The 19,303-nt window shown below is 41.5% G+C and overlaps 1 protein-coding gene across 2 annotated transcripts; it reads right to left on the bottom strand.

The window, feature by feature from the left end:
* Positions 1-1,348: 1,348 nt before the first annotated feature.
* Positions 1,349-16,907, bottom strand: DDX56 (DEAD-box helicase 56). Of its 2 annotated transcripts, XM_044661048.1 has the most exons (14): positions 16,848-16,907; positions 16,433-16,594; positions 15,283-15,443; positions 14,977-15,147; positions 14,713-14,803; positions 13,096-13,340; positions 12,797-12,916; positions 12,282-12,395; positions 12,103-12,197; positions 9,740-9,813; positions 9,542-9,631; positions 8,448-8,553; positions 3,136-3,218; positions 1,349-2,465 (listed from the first exon to the last, which is right to left on the bottom strand). In XM_044661048.1, exons 1-14 carry the CDS (start codon positions 16,905-16,907, stop codon positions 2,379-2,381), a joined length of 1,659 nt encoding a protein of 552 aa, XP_044516983.1. In that variant the 3' UTR covers positions 1,349-2,378. The 2 variants fall into 2 exon arrangements, with proteins under 2 accessions (XP_044516983.1, XP_044516984.1); XM_044661049.1 differs by lacking the exon at positions 12,797-12,916.
* Between the last annotated feature and the right edge of the window lie 2,396 nt (positions 16,908-19,303).

The raw sequence follows: 19,303 nt of genomic DNA, 5'->3' as shown, positions 1-19,303 counted from the left end.
TTGAGTCCCCACTGTGTAATTGGACATCTTGTACCTTTAAAACTACCTAGCCCAGAATCCCACTGACTTCCTGTCGTTACAGGCTGTCAAAGACAGGAAATTCGGTGGATTTCCATGTCTAGTTCTCATTATATTTTTATAAGATTTATTAATAAATTTATTAATAATCACTAGAAGGAATAAAAAGGTAACAAAATAAAGCCACGTGCCAAGCTAATCTACCAAAAGTCCTGCGTTCACAGCTGCCCTCATTCCAAGAGAAGAGAACTAGACACGGAAATCCACTGAATTCATCTCCTGTCTATGTCAGCCCGTAACGACAGGAAGTCAGTGGGCTCCTGGGTAATGTAGTTTTAAAGGTACAAGATTTCCAATTACATACTACCCAATCACAATATTAACATGAAGGGACCTTCTGATGAAACAAGCTACAGAAAAGGCCAGAGCAAAACACCTTTAATTTCTGTAAGACCTGGTGAGACCCTAAAGATGCTCAGGCATGGCTCCCAACAGGGCAAACATGAGAGCATAGGGCTGTCTGACCACAGCCAAGTCACTTAAACTTCATGCACCTTAGTGTTTTTTCTTCATTCTCTTCTTTTTTAAAAACCTTGCTTTCTGACTTAGAATCAATACTAAGTATGGATTGTAAGACAGAAAGAGAAGATTTAGGTAATTGGGGCTAAAAGGCTTGTCCGGGGTCACAAAGTTAGAAAGTGTCTGAGACCAGATTTGAACCTAGGATATATCTTCTCTAGGCCTGGCGCTCTATCCACTGTGTCTTCATTCTTTCTTTATTTTAGGTTTAAGCTCTCTCTCTTATTTTTGCTTCTGCTGCTCATCTTGAGGAAGGCACTTTGATGTCATCTGTAGACCAAAGGCTTTAAGATGAGCTTTCTTATCTGTCAAGTTTGATGATTCTAGAAATGTATCTTTAAATCTGTTCTCTTTCCTCTAAGTCTCCCTCCCCACCAGCTCATGCACTTTCCTCATGCTCCCCTCTTCCCAGAATAAAATTTATGACCCCTACCTGGCCTTGTAATACCTGATAAGGCAGGGGAGAAAATTCTATTGCATAGTGAGTGGGTGGCTGACTAAGTGGCTATGCTGAATCATCACTGGGACATTTCACATACAAAATAACACTTCTTCATTTTTCCCAAGTAGGCTCTTCCCTAGCAACGGACTCTCAATCCAAAGCTTGTCAAATAAAGGAAATTAAGAAGCCCACAGTCATCAGGGGAACAACCAAGAGACAGAAGGAACCTTAGAGACCATCTGATCCAACACAAACATTTTTAGAAAAAAGGAAACTAAGGCCAGAAATGACTTGCCTAAGGCATTTATAAAATGGCTGAGCTAGGATTTGAGCTAAGGTCCTAACTCCAAATCTACCTCTCTATTTTCACTTTTTCCTCATGAATGGATAAGAAAAAGCATAAATAGGCATAAAAAGGTGATGTCCCAGGTGCCAGTAGAAATTTCCCAATGGAAAACAAAAGGCAGGAAATGGAAATCTTGAATAATAGGAAGAGATAAATCACAGCTATTGAAAACCAGCTTCCTAACCAAGGTGTTGTGAGTGAAAACTAGATGGTAAGAAATGTGTATTTACCTAAAAGATCAAGGCTCCAGACCTAAGATGGGGACCTGTGGCCTTGATGATTATACTGGAAGCCAACCTTGGGCAATGGGTCTAGGGCAGTGATGACTAACCTTTTAGAGACAGAGTGCCCAAACTGCACCCTTATGCCACATGTGAGCCCACCTCCTTACCACACATAGGGGAAGAAGGAAATGCTCCCATTAGGCTATTGGGCAAAGGGGTAGGTCATATGAGAAACGTCTTCAGGCAGGCCTGGAGACAGGAGGGGAGTAGCCCCCTCTGGCATGTGTCATAGATTTGCCAACATGGGTCTAGGGGTTCTAAGTGTGTGGGAGTGTGAGGGGGGAGGGGACTTTGGCAAACCAAGGTCAGTCTTGCTAACAGATGAGTAGGAATCAATGCAGCACCTTGAGTATGAAGAATGAGGATGTATTTCAGTCCACTTATCAGTGTCCCTTTGGTTGCAAGAGTTGGACTCCTCTCTCATAGGTATCTCTCAGAGGTTTCTTCCACTGCCTTTGAGCCTATGCATGACGACCCCTGCTGGCAGAGGGGCAGAATCTTCCATCTCAACACTAGAGAAAGACTGCTAACTTCCTTCTGGCCCCTGGGAGCCCAATCTCTTAAGTAGATCCCACACCAAATCCAAGTCACTCCACAGCACAGGGCTGACAGGCCAGCCTTCCATAAAGGGGGACAAACAAGTAGTTGGCTAGCTCCCAAAGGAAAGGAAGACCATGTGACACTCAGTCCCAGTGCTGGGGGAGCAACATCAGGAGTGCTTAGCTGAAGGGGCTGAGGTCCTTTGCTTCTTCCTGGTATACTTGAAGCTTCGCAGAGGGTTTTGTGTCCTTGGGGTCTGTGGGAGTAAGAAAGTTAAGAGTAATCATTATCTGTATGGCAGAAGAGTGATAAGTCTCTTTAATCTTGCTAGGACTTTTTTTTTTTTTGGCTAGGAATTTTCAAAGTCATAGTCCAAAGAACACAAGACAAGACAAGTAATTCATAGTCATAAAATATCAGAGATTATTTGAGTTTGGAGAACCTTAAAGAACATTTACTTTGACTTCACTTTACAAATAAGAAAACTGAGGTTCAGAGCCCTTGTGCCTCCTTTCCTACTAGTTACTACTCTGGTTCACCCCATTTCCTTCCCTACTTCCTCTCCCCTACTCCTGTCACTGCCTTCACTATTCTCTATTAAGAAAACAATGAAAAGGACAAAAAAATGGAGATGGGGGGATGGGGGCGCACAGTGAAGAGGGCGAAGGGGAGCTCAAGGAGCTTAACAAGTGCCAAATTCCTTTTCTTAGTACTCTAACATCTAGTCACAAGTTCGGAGCACACAAACCAAGCCACTAGACTTCCTTGGGAATTTCAAACCCTGAGGCAAAGATACAGGGCTTCTTTGTTCTCCAGTTAGGGTATGATATCATTTTCTGGGCCCTACAAAGAAGGCAATAAGGAGGGGGAAAGGGTCAACATTCCAGGAGCCTGTTACTTAACCAGAGCCCACACAAAGGAGATACCTTTAATTTCCTGAGGGAGGTGAAGGGTCTGTTCCGCTTCCGCTTGCTGTGAGGGCGGGCAATGCCACGAAGTGTAGGGGGGACTAGGGAATGAAGAAAACAGATGTTTGGCGATCTGCACCCACAATTATCTGCTACAATTATAGCCTTCATTCCTTCCAGGACCTTAAAGCTGAGCCACCATCAATCTGACCCCATTAGATCTATTCCCAAAACTGAATTCATCCCTCCTGATATTCCTCCTGGACTTTTCTGTACATTTGACCCTCAACACCAGCTTGAAGCCCCATAACCTCTCAATTTCTATGCAATTGCCCTTAAATTGGTTCTCATTTCCTCTCTCTACCTATTCCTTCTGTCCAGTCTGATGTTAAGAGTTTTTTACTTTGTGCCAAGGATGTTTTCTTACAGGATACCCTGTTTCACCTGAAGTTTTCAGTAACAAGAAGATCCTACTTTTGAGTAAACTAGGCTGAACACAGAAGTGTTTTCTATTGAATTTTTCACTAATGGCAAACTTCTTCCTTTATGTAAAATAAATTTATTGTGAATTGAAAATTTAATTTACTTTCTTCATTCACCTTCCCACACCATTTCCCAACTCTACTCCCAATCTTCAATATTCCCAAGGTTCTGTCCTCAGGTATTTCACTATTCTTATCTATGCTCAGTTCCTCAGTTATCTCATCCATTCCCGGGGCTCTAACTATTGCCCCTCTTTGGATGATTCTTTGCCTTGGTCTTACTACAGCAGATATGGCCTAGAAAGTCTCTATTACAGATATTTCCAAATGTCTATTAATATCTCCAGCTAACTTTTACATAGTACTTTAAGATTTAGCTTCAAACAATATCATGAGGCAGACACTACTGTTATCACCACTTTAAAAAGAAAACTGAGGCTTAGAAAGGGTAAGTGGTTTGCCCAAGATCACAGAACTAATAAGAGTTTGAGGGGGGATTCAAACCTAAGCCTGACAAGTCCAGAGCTCTATCCACTATAGATAGACAATCTTCAATGACCAGAGGACATCTTCATTAAAATGCTCCAATTCTAATATGTGAAAAGTGAACCGATCCTATTTTTCTATGAAGTGGATTTCCATCCTCAATAACACATGGATCAAGTTCTTCCTTTCCACTCCATCTCTGATTATCATTTAATTTTTGTTAAACTGTTACCCCTTTGTCTTAGAATCAATAAGTATCAATTAGAATCAATAAGTATCAATTCTAAGACATAAGAACAGTAAGGGCAAGGCAGTTAGGGTTAAGTGTCTTGCCCAGGGTCACAAAGCTAGGAAGGGCCTAAGGCTAGATTTGAATCCAGTTTCTCTAATTATCATTTTCAATGTCTAGTACCTTCCTTAACCCCAACTTCCCCTCTAATCACATACCTGTAAGGCTAAACCCTAAACCTCAACACATCACAGGGTGCTACATCAACATTCAAAACCTCAAACTCCATCTGTCTCCATCTTCATCTCAGTGGTGTCCCAATGAACCAAATGTCTGATCTCACTAGAAATACCAATCACTTGATCAACTATGAATAACTTCACTATTATCAGGAATGCACTGATCCAAGATAAGTCCTCCAAGAGACTCAGAAAGGGAAAATGCTATTTACTGCCCTTTATGGAATTGATGAAATCTGAATGCAGATCAAAGCAAACCATTTTTCACTTTCTTTCATGACTTTTTTCTTATATGTATGACATGATCTTCTTTCACAATATAAGTATAGAAATATGTGTCACATGATAGAACATACATAACCTCTATTAGATTACTTACCTCTTGAGGAGGGGTTGAGGGAAGTAGAGAATTTGGATTGTAAAATGTCATAAAACAAATGTTAAAATTTGTTTCTACAAGTAATTGGGGAAAAAAATACAACAAAATATTACCGGGAAAAATTTTTTTCCAGAAAAAAAAATACCTATCACTGAAAGACTTATAATTTACTAAGACTGCCCCCTCCCCAACCTCTTTTCTGGGCACGCAACTTCCTTTCCATCCCACATATTACAAACAATCACTGATCATCACCTTAATTCTCTTCTATCTAACTTGTTTAAATTTTACTTTCTCCATTCTTGCTCCCAAAACAAAGAATAGGGGCAATTAGCTGGCTCAGTGGATCAAGAACCAGGCCTGGAGTCAGGAGGACCCCGAGTTCAACTACTTCCTAGGGTGTAACCCTGGACAAGTCACTTAACCTCAATTATCTAGTGCTTACTATTCTTCTAGCTTAGAATCTATACTTAATATCATTTTAAGACAGTAGATGAAAGTTTTTTTAAAAATCATAGTTGAAGAAAGATCACAGAACCATCCTCACCTAACTCACAATTCTTACTCATTAGGCAACATGTTATAGTAAAAAGAGCACCAGGGCTAGGAGAAACTGAATCCAGCTGGAAAGGACCTCAAAGGTCACCAAGAACAACCTGTACCTAAACAAAGATCCCTTCTACAATATCAATCAACAAGTACTTACTCAGCTCCTGTTATGCCAGTTGCTGGGGATATGACAGTGAGGAAGTCCCTAACCTCTCAAAGAAATTACTGTCTTATATACCCAACCAACAGACTTTTTTTTTTTTTTTATTTTAAACCCTTAACTTCTGTGTATTGACTTATAGGTGGAAGATTGGTAAGGGTAGGCAATAGGGGTCAAGTGACTTGCCCAGGGTCACACAGCTGGGAAGTGTCTGAGGCCAGATTTGAACCTAGGACCTCCCGTCTCTTGGCCTGGCTCTCAATCCACTGAGCTACCCAGCTGCCCCCACAACCAACAGACTTTTAAGATTGAATGAACTCAAACTCAATGCTGCCTGTCACTGAGATCTGTCCCTCCGTCCCTCCTAATGGAGAGGGGAGAGGGTAGGCATGGAAGTGCTTCTCTCAAATCTTTCATTTAAAGAAAGGGCTTGATGCAGCCACCTCCTCATCTCCCACCTAGCATGCCTCTGGGTCAGGTATTTTTGTTTTTTAAACCCTTACCTTTCATCTTGGAGTCAATACTATATATTTGCTCCAAGACAAAAAAGTGGTAAAGGCTAGGCAATAGGGGTTAAGTGATTTACCCAGGGTCACACAACTGGGAAGTGTCTGAGGCCAGATTTGAACCTAGGACCTCCCATCTCTAGGCTTGGCTCTCAATCCCCTGAGCTACCCAGCTGCCCCCTATATCCACCCTTCTTCAGCTTCTTTTTCTATATTTTTGCCCAAATAGATTTTTTTTTTTTTTGCTCAAATAGATCTGAGTTTCTTGAAGGCAGGGACTGTCTCTGGCCTTTGACTACCCCTAGCCCTTAGTACAGGGATGGCACATAGTAGGTACTTAATAAATGTTTATTCAATGACTAAGTATGGAAGGGAAAGGAAACTCACTACTTTTTTTCCACACCCTTGTCTTCTTTTGTCTGGTAAAAGAGAAGCAAGGGCTAATAGTCACACCTTTGAACCCAGGTATCCCAACTCCAGGCTTTATCCACTGTGTTTCCTAGTTCCCTGAGGCCCGTTATTTCTTGTGAGAGTTCATTCCTTATGGAAGTTTCTCCTTATGTCAGTCAACCTATCGATCTTTTTCAATCCATTTCACCTTTCATTTTATATTCTAGAATTTTGCCAAGAATCCAAATCAAATCTGCTGACTTATAGTTTACAGATTCCATTCTCTTGCCTTTTTTGAACATTACTAATAAACACCTGCCTTTCTCCCTTTGTACAGAATATATGTCTCTTTCTCCATGGTTTTTCAAAGGTCACCGTCAATGGCTCATCAAAAACATTTTCCAGTTCTCTTAGTATCCTGGGATATAGTTCATCTAGGCAAGCTGACCAAAACTCATCAAGGGCACTGAGAATCATTCTCACAAATCTCTCTATCTTGAGTATGAATTCTCTATTAGTCATTATTGTTCTGTCCTTCCCAGTCCAAATATTTTCCTTGGCAAAAAAACACAGAAAGACAATAAGAAATGAACAGGTCTATCACCTGTTAGCACTGCCATATCCTCCTCCATGCAGGCAGTAGTCCAATTGCTTCTTTGATTCTCGTCTTTTCCCAATATAGTGAGGGGGAAGGGAGAACAAGTAGGAGCCCAAGATCTTAGTCCAAGCTCTGCCAATGACTAGTTGTATGAACTCCAACAAAATCAGTTGATTTCTTTTCTCATTTGTCAGAAAGGACAAATGGGTTCCTTTCTTTTCCCTCTTTAAATTCTTTCTCTGCATGAACTCATAAGCTCCTAAGGATTTTATTATTATCCCTAGGTAGACAATTCCCAATCTAAAGATGTAATACTACCTGGTCTCTTCCTGAGGTCCTCTCTCACTTGTTTAGATACTTCAAATAGGCATCTAAAATGCAGCATTTCTAAAACTGAATTCTTTGTTTTTTATTTTACTATTTTTTCAACTAACAAAAATGTATTCTCTCTTTCTCTCTCACCACTCCCTCTAACCCCTGTGGGAGAGGTGAACTCTTATGATAAATACACACAATCAAGCAAAACAAAATCCCATATTGACCACACAGAAAAAAATGTCTATCTTATTCTACACCCTGAATAATCCCTCTATCAAGAGTTGTGGAACAGGCTTCAACATTGATCCTAAATCATTGCATTGATAATCTTTTCCCCAAATCTGCCTTCCTTCTCAACATCTCTATTTGATGAGAAAAGTATTTTCACTTAAAAAAAAAGTTCAGCCAAACTATATTAATGTAGCAACTAGATCTTACAGCACAAAGACTCAAGATCATAGACTTAAGAGAAAACCTGAGCGTATCTAGTCCAACCCTCTTATTTTATGAAAGAAACCAAGGATCAGGAAGGTGAACTAAGAGGTCGTCAGTAATAGGGGTGAGAGTCAAATCCAGGTCCTCAACCCCAATTCAGAACTCTTTCCACTCCATCATTTCCCACCATCTCCAGGAAACATCTCTCAACTTATTCCACCTACAATTGGCTCTCCCTTCTCAGAGTTCCTAGTGTGGTTCTAGCTGATACTAGTTAATATCAGTTACTCCCCCCAAAGTTCCACAGGTGTTAATTCAGTTTCCCTAGGCTACATTATATAAGATTATATGAATCTTGAGAGCACAGATTATCTTGTGCTTTTTTCAGATCTTCTAGTCAGGAGAGCATTTAACAAATACTTGTTGGCTAGCTGATTGATCCATTGTTCTCTCCCCATCTGTCAGGGGTACCACCCTCCCAAGAGGTCTCCATTCTTCTCTTCATTAGCACACACTCTATACTGGCTGCATCAACCACCTAAGCCCAAGTGAGTCTTACCCAAGTAGTCAGGAACATGGCCAAGATGGGGCTTCACTACTGCTGGGTGCAGGGGCCGATCATGTCGTAAGAGCTGTAAATCTCTAGGGTTATCCTCAAAGTAGGTCTGGAAGAAGAAGAGGTATTACTGCAAAGATTTATGTTTTGTTTTGTTTTAATTTTCTCTTTTATTGTGAACTTAAGCATTAGTCAACTAGCATTTCAAAATGTAAATGAGAAAGTGGTTATATAAGAAACTGAACTTACAGTTCAAATATATAATTATTCAATTTAACAAGGCAAGAACAAAATTGCTCTATTTGGGTGTCCTTTTCTGCACTGTTTTCTTCTGTTTTAAAAAACATTTTAGGAGCAGCTGGGTAGCTCAGTGAATTGAGAATCAGGCCTAGAGACAGGAGGTCCTAGGTTCAAATCCGGCCTCAGACACTTCCCAACTGTGTGACCCTGGGCAAGTCACTTGACCCCCATTGCCCACCCTTACCACTCTTCCACCTAGGAGTAAATACACAGAAGTTAAGGGTTTAAAAAAATAGCATAGATAGATAAATGGATAAGCAAATAAACAAATAGATATAGATAGCATTTTATTAATGTTCTTTTTGCAGGGAGAAAGCTATTACTACCCGCTTATCAACCAACCAATCTTCCCCTCTTATAACAAATAGCCATAGTTCAACCAAAAAAATAAAGCCTGATTCTTACAACCTGTCTTCCCTTCTATGGGCTATCACATTACTCCTTTTTTTAAAAACCCTTACCTTTTGTCTTAGAATCAATACTAAATATCAGTTCCAAGGCAGAAGAGCAGTAAGGGCTAGGTAAATGAGGTTAAATGACTTGTTCAGAATCATATAGCTAGTCAGTGTCTAAGGTCATATTTGAACCCAGTCCCTCCCATTTTGAGGCCTGGCTCTCTATCTACTAAGCCATCTAGCTGACCACACATTACTCCTAATATCCTTGACTCCTAAGAGCCCATTAAATCTTGAATAAGACCCAAAGCCTAGATGTCCACTTCTTACTACAAGAACACTGCCAGACCTCACCTCTTTTCTTCTGTTCTCCACCCTCATACATGATCCATCCTTTCTCACCTTGAGCTTCTCTGAGTGCAGAAGCTCCTCTTTAATCTCCTTCAGTCTTGCTTCCCGAATGGCTTGTTTAGTCACAGAACGCATGGCATCCTAGGCAAAGAGGATCAAGAAAGTAGATAAGGCAACTGACCCAGGACTAAACCATCCTTTGAACCTAAGCCCAGGTCCCAAATTTGTAAAGAATTGTCCCCAGCTCACCCGGCAACGGTATCGGAAACCCTCAATCTCCTCCATTCGAAATTGGTAGGGAAGAAACATGGACTCTGCATTTTCTGTGGATAAAAGAACCTGTGAGATACTAAAAGGGCTGAAAGACTTTAGCACCTGAGTAGGGTAACTAATCCAGGCACTAGCCCAAAGAAAGGAACAAAGCATGAAAAAATATTTCTCCATATCTTAGCTCCACTCCCTTAGTCAAATCAACCACTTAGTCAAATAGGATAATGTCCTGTGCTACCCACTCTCCCCAAAATCTTCAGCCTTCCTCTAAACTCTGGCAGTACTCATATGTATCCATTCATTTGGGTACTTTAACACATACTAGGTGGCACTGCTATTTAACTTCTATTAAATATGTAGCTTTCTCAACTACCTAATTAAAGGGTCCTTATCTTATACCCCTTTGTAACTCCAACACTTACCCCAGTGCTCTGTATAAAGCAAATGCCCCATAAATTTTGGTGCTGATATGCACTTATCAACATTTCTTAAATGAGACATCAAGAAGGGATAATGCTCTCTTGGACCTCAGTACTTCCTAAAACCTTTGAAATCTGCCCAATTCTTTCTGAGTTTCCCCAGCAAAAGGATTCAATGTATTATTGCTAGAGAGAGACACCATGCTATAGTACAGTGAAGGGCAACCTTTTGAGCTTAGTGTGTCAAAATTTGCCAAAAAAACAAGCATAACTTGAGTGATGTGTCACTTTGAGAAAAAAAAACATAATTTCGCAATATTTGTAGTTTAAATAACATATTTTCTCTGTATTTGGCTACATGCAGCCGCATGTCATAGAAAATAGCTACATGTGTCAGTGCTGACATGCATGTCATAGGTTTGCCATCAAGGCTATAGTATATGGGGACCTGGTTTGGAGTCTACTTGGAATCAAGTCCCACCTCTGTTACATACTGGTTGTGACTCTGGTCAAGTTACTTAACTGAAAAGAGAGAATATATGAAGGAAATAAAGTGAACAGTTTGGTTTAAGTTGGCTAGTTAAGGACTTTGATGTACTAATATGGGTAGGATCAGTGGTAGAACAAGTTGTTTGAGACCTTGTCCTTGTGCCCACCAAGGAATTGGCAAACAGGCATAGATTCATGATCTTTCAGCTGACAAAATTCTGTGCCCAGGATGTACATGACACAGGCTAATGTCTAAGTTTAAGTTACACAAGAATTGCCCTCTACACTGGTAGATAGAAGTTTCTCACTGGGTACTTCTTAAACCATTAAGATCACAGGTCTGGACACATACACACTGGCCTTTTCCACATTTCACTCCTCTTCCCCAGTCTATCTTTCAGCATTAGCCTTTCCTTCATCACATTACCCCAACTTTTTAATATTTATCCCTCCCCTTTCTCTGAGACAGTAATTCAACCCTTGATGGTTCAACTTCCTTAAAAGTGAGGACAACTGGTTAAAATGACTAAAAAGAAAAATGATAAAAGTAGGATGGAATGTGGAAAAATTGGGACACTAATACACTACTGGTGAAACTATGAACTTATACAACCATTCTGGAGAACAATATGGAACCAGGTTCAAAGGACCATAAACCTATGCATACCCTTTGATCCAGCAATATCACTACTGAGTCTGTATCCCAGAGATCAGAAATAGGAGGAAAGGACCAACTTATACAAAAATATCTTTTCAATTCTTTAAATAGAAACTAAGGCAGTATCCATCAATTGGGAAATAGCTAAAAGCTATGTTTTATGGTTGTAATGGAATATTATTATGCCATAAGAAATGACCAACAGGATGAGTTCAGAAAAACCTGGACTAAGATGAAGTGATACAAAGTGAAGTGAGCAGAACTAGAACACTGTGTATAAGAACAAAAATATTGTGCAATGACCAACCGTGAACTATTATCAGCAAAACAAGGTCCCAAGATAACCCCAAGGGATTAATGATAAAAAATGTTCTCCATAGCCAAAGAAGGAACTATTGGAGTCTAATTGCAGATCGAACCACGTCATACTTTACTTTATTTCCTTCGTGAGGTTTTTTTAATTACATGTGTGACATGTGTCTTCTGTCACAGCATGGGGAATATGGAAATATGTATTGCATGACAACACCAGTATAAACTATATCAGACTATTTATTGCCTGGGGAGCAGAGCAGAGAATTTGAATTGAAAAATGTAAGAAAACAATTATCGAAAATTGTTTCTACATGTAATTGAAAAAAATGTAAGAAAGTTTAAAACAAAAAAGAAGTGAGGACAAGGGAACCAAAGTGAAAAAAATGTAAGAAAGTTTAAAACAAAAAAGAAGTGAGGACAAGGGAACCAAAGGCTGCCTCACAAGAAACCCCAGTTTTTACCTCCTCCAAGGGCCTCCTCAATTTCTTTGAGCTGGGAACGTTCTGTGGGCAGCACAAATGTCAGGGCTGTTCCTGGGTTGTTAGCACGTGCAGTCCTATGAAGAAAAGATACACTCGAGCCACAATATCCTTTACCTCAGGACATCTGCACACAGCACACAGTCTGGCACTATACCTACCTGCCAGCTCGATGAATATAGGCCTCAGGGGAAGGTGGGAGATCAAAATTGAGCACAGCTGTCACATTGTGGAAGTCAATGCCACGTGCCACACCAGATTCTGTATCAGAGGCCCTATGAAGAGAGAAGCTTTAAAATAAAATTGCCTCTTTTCCATTAGGATAGGCATAATGCTAGTCCCATGTTTGAATATCACCCATTCTTAAATAGCTAACATTCTTTAGCAACTAGTTTTCTAATAACTAGTCCATATTTTTTCTTTTCTTTTCTATTTCTTTCTCAAACTGACAATCCAACTTACACCATTTTCTCTCCACCCTGGTGCCAAAGCCCAAAAGAACATTTATGTGTATATATAGTGAAAATAATACCTGGAAATCCTATAAGTCAAGAAAAAAACCTAGTCCTTACCCCAATCCATGCATTCTAGAGTTTAGCATCCTTTCAAAAGACAGAAGAAACAGGACTGTGGGAGTGAAAAACTAAGGAAAATTAGGGAGCTCTATCTACATCACCTCTCTCCTTTGGATCCTTGGCCCCGACGCTTGCCTTTAAAGGGGGCCCCCAGCACTTCTTCATCAGTTGCAATAACACAATCGTAGAAGCCTTGGTTGAACTGTGAGATGATGTGGCACCTATAGCCAAGACCAGATATAAGGTTAGTTCTGTATTGCCTAGAGGTTGGTTATTCATCAACCCTAAGCTTCTAGTTTTAGCCTCCCCATTATTCTGGTTCCTTGACAGTCCCAGTCATATGACTCTACTGCCTCAAGCTCTTTCTATCACCTTGCCCCAAAACACAAGAGCTTTAAACCTGGAACGCAGAGGCAGTTCTCCATTGAGCACACAGGCAGGAATGCTGAACTGCTCCAGGAAAAGTCGAAGTCGGTAACCTCGTTCTAAGGTGTTAACAAAGAGTAGTGATTTGCCCCGCAACAAAGACAGTTTTAGCAGGGCATAGAGTAAAAGGAATTTGTCCTCCTCCGTCTCACAAACGACTTGAAACTGCTGCAGCTGGTCTGGTCCTGGAAGCTGAGATTCTTGCAACTTCAGAGTTACCTAGGGAGAAGGTAGGGTAAGGGTCACAGGAGTCAGTTAAGAAAGAGACAAATACTAACACAGAAATTTCCCAGTCAGCATGCAGATGCCCTTTAAGTTCAATGCACAGACAGGATGCTGAAATTCCTTGTCCCCTGCTCAAATTTCTAACTGGGAAGATGATGATAATTGACATTTATAGGATACTTTGAAGTTTGCAAAGCATGTTACATACATTTCAATAATCAATCATTAAACATTTATTAAGCACCTACTATGTGCCATTCACTGTGCTTAAGTACTGGGAATACAAAAAGGCACACACAATACCTACCCCCAAGGATCTTACAATCTAAAGGGTGAATAAGGTGTTTAAGAACAGAAAAGGCAGAAGGGAGCTAGGTAATGAAAAGCTTTGCAAGCCAGACAAAAACATTTTTCATTTCCTCCTGAAGGCAATAGGAAGCTCCTGGAATTTATTGAGTAGGAAGAGTGGCATGATCAGACCTATGCTTTAGAAAACTCACTTTACTATCTGAATGGAAGATGAACTGGAGTGAAAAAAAGGAACTTGATGCAGACTGACCCACCAGTTGGCTGCTACAATAATCCAGATATGATATGCTATAATCCCTCAGTGATGAGGGCCAGTAGTGGCAGTGTGAAAGGAGAGGGGGAAGTGCATTCAAGAGATGTTACAAAGGTGAAATCAATAGACCTTGGCAACAGAACTGAAAAGGGGAGGTGACAGATGGTGAGGAATCCAGAATGACTCCTAGGTTACAAGCCTGAGGGACTGAAAGGATGTTTGCTGCCCTCTAAAGTAATAGGAAAGATGGAAGGGTTTAGGAGGAAAAATAAAGAGTTCCATTTTGGACACGATGACTTTAAGAAGTCTTTTAGAAAACCATGTTTGAAAGGCAATTAAAGATGGGAGATTGGAGGTTAGCAGAAAGATGGGGGGGGGAGGTAGATTCGAGAATCATCAACATAGAGATGGTAATTAAATCCACAGGAACTGATGAGATCACCAAGTAGTATTTAAGCCTTGTAACCACTGTGGGAGGCATAAACCATTTGTGATATTATCCCCCTTTCACAGATGAATAAACTGAACCTTAAAGAGGTTATCTGACTTGCCTATAGGCATACAGGTAGAAGAGAAAGCAATAAATATATTTGTAATGTTGCTGGAGTAGAGTTGAACAAGTCCTGATTGCCAGTCATAGCGAGAGAGGATACTCTTTAAGTCTGAAAAAGTGGGAAACATTGCCACAGGCTTTATCATGATAATCCTCAACCCTAGGAAGGAAATGTTCAGGATACTGGGTTAGGGACTCTGAAAAAATTCTCATCATCCAGTTCCAAATCCTCCCCCTCCACTATACCTTACCGGATTATGCAATACAAGCTCCTTGAGGGCCTGTACATCTTCATTAAAAGTAGCAGACATGAGGAAGGCCTGGTATATTCGGGGCAAGTGACTGCAGAAGAGCACAGAAGAGTTGGGTTCTATTCTGGGCCTTTAAACAGCCAGAGTTCCCACAATCACTCCCCAAGCCCACCCTGTAGCCTCCAGGCCACTCAGTAATGCACTCTCACCCTCCTTTCCACCTGATGCCCTTCTTCCCAAGAGGCAACAATACCCTACTCTTACCAAAGAAGGGTCTTAAGCTCTTCTTCAAAGCCAAAGGAAAAAAGCAAGTCGGCCTCATCCATTACAAGCAGCTCCAAGGAATCACGTAAATTCAAGTTGCCTTGCAGCAGATGACTTAGCACCCGTGATGGTGTGCCTACTACCACATCTGGCTTCTCCATTAGCAAGGGCCTACAGGAAGGTAAAAAATTAGGATTGGGGTAGAACATATGCAAAATATAAAAACCAAAGGAATTAAGGACTGGGAAGTGAGTACTCCAACATTACCCTTAATGCTTCAATATTAGATGACTTTCTCTCACCCACCTTTGAAAAGCAAAGTCCTCTGAAGCTGACACATCAACCACACGAACATCCCGGGAACAATATGCTGTCAGCTGACGGATCATGGTCTGTGCCTGCCGTGCCAACTCCTTGGTGGGTACAAGGACAAGGCCTCGAATAGCTTGTTCCACAACTGGTCCTGTCTGTAATAATATATGTCAAAGACTGCCCAAACCAAACCATTCTCTTTGCTGTGTTACCTTCAGTCAGCAGTAGCCATTCACCCTACAAAAATGGAAACTTCAATGTCTTCTCTAAAAGCAACCTGAGAGGGGGCAGCTGAGTAGCTCAGTGGATTGAGAACCAGGCCTAGAGATGGGAGGTCCTAGGTTCAAATCTGGCCTCAGACACTTCCCAGCTGTGTGACCCTGGGCAAGTCACTTGACCCCCCACTGCCTACCCTTACCACTCTTTGCCTTGGAGCCAATACACAGTATTGATTCCAAGAAAAAAGGTAAGGGTTTAAAAAAAAAAAATAAAAGCAACCTGATTTCCCCTTCACAACTACATAGGTCATATGGAAACTGGTTCTTTCCCTTCAGTCACTGTCACATGATTACCTTAGCCCTAGCTTAATTCTATTCCATATCTGAAAGAGAAGAGCATGACTATGCATCCCTACATAGGCTCCATGAAAAAGCCTAACAAGGGGTTTGCTAGGGCCAGCTTACACTGGCAGAGCTGATTGGTTAAATTTCCAACCTAGCAGTGACATCTCTGAATCCACAAACTATAAATCAGCCTTGATTTGTTTTGTCAATTATCTAATTTTAAAAACAGACCGGAAAATATTTAAAATGCAAATTAATCTTAAAAGCCAGTCCGGGATTTTCAGACATTTACCACCACACTCTTTCTTGCAACCACTGTGCCAATTGAGGCCCAAATGACTCCTTCCTCTGTGAACAGATATAGAGCTGAAAGCACTCTAAGGGATCATCTAGTCCAACCCCCTCGTTTTACAAATGACAAAACTGAGGTCCAAGGAAAGGGTTTGCTAATTTGCCCAAGGTAACACTTGCAGTAAGAAATGGGACTTAGTTGGCAAAAGGTGAACACTACTATTAATAACAACTCCCTGGAGAATTTCCTCCCTCAGTCCTCCTCATCCCAAGGGCCCAAGCTGGCATACCGCCTTCCTATGAAGCAGATGCTGCAGGAGCGGGATGGCATAAGCGGCGGTCTTCCCTGAACCGGTGCGAGCTCGGGCCAAGAGGTCCTTCCCCTCCAAAGCCAGTGGAATTGCCTTCTCTTGGATAAGCGTGGGCCGGGCCCAACCCTGCTCTGCTATGGCCTGGGAGAGAACAAAAGTAGAAAAAAGTGGAGACAGCAGGAAAGGGAAGAGGGCTATGGCAGGAGACGGTGCAGAAGATCAGGCAGCTCAGCTCAGCATCCCTTCCTCCCCCCTCCCCCCCAACAGGGTCAGTTGGGGCAGGCAAGGCGAGCACTTGAGGGGAAAGGTTCCAGGAGTTGAGGAAGGAGATGACCAACGCAAGAGCCCTCTCAATCTTGCCCTTATACCCATCCCCTCTTCCCCGTTCCAATACCTGCAAGAGCCGTTGATCCAGTCCCATGTGCTGGAAGCCAAGCACTTCAGAATCCGCCATGTTGCCGGAAAGTAATAACACGCCTGCGCGGCAGGAAGTACTTGCCAGACGGGGAGGGAAGGGGTGGGGAGACACATCAGGCTGGGGGCGGGTCCAAAGTACTGGCTAATCAACTTGAGGAAAGTTGCCTCACTCCCGGAAACACAAGATCCGCTGGGTTTGTTGGGAATCTTATGCCAGATAGTTTTAGTAGAACTTGCTTGCAAGACTGGGAATGCACCATTCACCTTCTGTTACCTCTGAAAAACCGGTGATTTGAGCTGGATAAGGCAATAAGGAAGTGTAAATCCCAGCAGCTCACAAAGGAATATCAAACCCTAATCCAATCTGGCCTCAGATGCTAATTAGGTGTGTTACCCCGGGTAAGTCATCTGTTTGCCTCAGTTTCCTCATCTATAAAATAATAATAGCTAATATTTATAAAGCGTTTACTATATGCCAGGCACAGTACTAAATGCTTTTAAATTATTATTTCACTTCATCCTCATAACAACCCTGGGAAGTAGATGCTATTATTATCCCTATTTACAGATGGGGAAACGGGCAAATAAGAGGCTAAAGTGTGTCGCCCAAACTCACACAGCTAGTAAAGTGTCTGAGGCTGGATTTGAACGCTGTCATTTCTCATGACTCTTTCATCAACAGAGATTCCCCTAAGGCAGGGGTCGGCAACATATGGCTCTTTCTGCAGGAGCCATAAAGTCAATTTTTTTTTTTCAGGCGCTGTTATACGAGCGAGCACTGTGAGCTCTGTACGGCTCTCACGAAATGACATTTTAAGAAATGTGGCGGTTTATGGCTCTCACGGCCAAAAAAGTTGCCGACTCCTGCCCTAAGATGAAGTATCAGAAAGAATGACTTTATGACCTTTGAAAACTTGGAAGAACCATTAAAGGTCCTTCCAGCAACTGGAACTGATAACAGTAGCCTAGTTCGATGAAGAGGCACCTGTTTGATCTAGCCCAGCAGTGAATCAGACCAGGAATAGAGATACTGGTCCACAAGAGAGCTGTTTATCACCCAATACCACACCCCAAAATGACTTTAGTGGGAACTCTTTGAAGGGAGAAGAGGACTCCCAAGAGGAAATGTTCTACAAAAACTACTTTAAGGAATTCCCTATGCCTATGGTATGCTTCAAGTTAGAGAAGTTGTGTTCACTTGTATTTTTCTCATTACATAGCCTTGTTAGGGTCCCAGTGAATGACCACCCAAGGAGCACACAGAGACAATGCAATCCAAGCAAAGGGAAATCTTTAATTTTAATGCGCTAGGGAAGCTCTGCAAGAGAGCTCCAAGGTAGCATAATCAGAGTGGAGTTTATATACATTTTTGAGGCTTTGATCTGTTCCTTATGAGGAAACAGGACTTCACCCTGGAGATGAAGAGACTCAGGGCTTCAGTCTGGTGCTTACAGGGCTTTGCTTTGAAGATGAGGAAACAGGACTTTTGCCCCAAAGATGGTGGGGTGCAGATATACTTGGGGACCTTGTAATTCCTAGAATTTTGCCAGGAACATTCTGTAGTTAATGGTTACACAACAAGCAGGTATACAGGGTGGGGGTCAGTTGACCAGTTTTAGTTTTAATCATTTACTTTACTTCAGCCTTTATTTGGGGGGCATGAAAGGAGGGTGGGAAGTTCAATACTAGATCCACTATGCCACCCTGCCATAATAGCACCAGAATTGTTGTGAAGGTAAAATGAGATATTTGTAAAGAGCTTTGCAAACATTAATGCACTATATATATTTACTATTATTATATCACCAATCTAGGGGTGAAAATGAACTCCAAAAGTCATCTACTCCATCCCCCTATTTTATGACCATGCAGCAGCTAGGAAGTATTAAAATTGCCTATATTCAAATCCAGGTCTTCTGACACCAAATCCAATACTTTTCCCACTCTGCCATGCTGTTTTTCACTAAAGAATCTGTTCCTGATTCATTGCTGATTTCCCAGAGTTTGGTAAGAAACTTCAGGCCCAAGTAGCTTAAAAGCTGTAGGTCTCAGATATAATCATTGGCAGTGGAGATTTGAACTGAAGACCTGACTGCAGAACCTGGGTTCTTCACACTTTTCTCTACTGTGCAGACCTCTGTATATTTGCTCTTACTTGGCTTTTCCACCATTCCTTTTTTCTCTGCCCCTCCTAAAATACCCATTGAGAATAGTCAGTCCAAAAACTGGGAACTGAAACCATTTCTCCCTCACCCTGTTATGAGGAAGATTAGTTAGTAATTAAGAATTAAGGTGTATCTAGCAGGAAGGAGCTGGAGCTGGGAATTCCAAGATGGAATGAAGGAGCAGGAAGAAGTGACTTGCCCTCTGAGAGGGACTCCATTAGGGGTTAGCACAAACTGTGGTTAGCCATGGGAGATCTCAGAGTAAAGG

Source organism: Gracilinanus agilis, chromosome 2 (genome assembly GCF_016433145.1).
Source record: "Gracilinanus agilis isolate LMUSP501 chromosome 2, AgileGrace, whole genome shotgun sequence".
Taxonomy (NCBI): domain Eukaryota; kingdom Metazoa; phylum Chordata; class Mammalia; order Didelphimorphia; family Didelphidae; genus Gracilinanus; species Gracilinanus agilis.
This window is presented reverse-complemented; position numbering and strand designations above follow the sequence as displayed.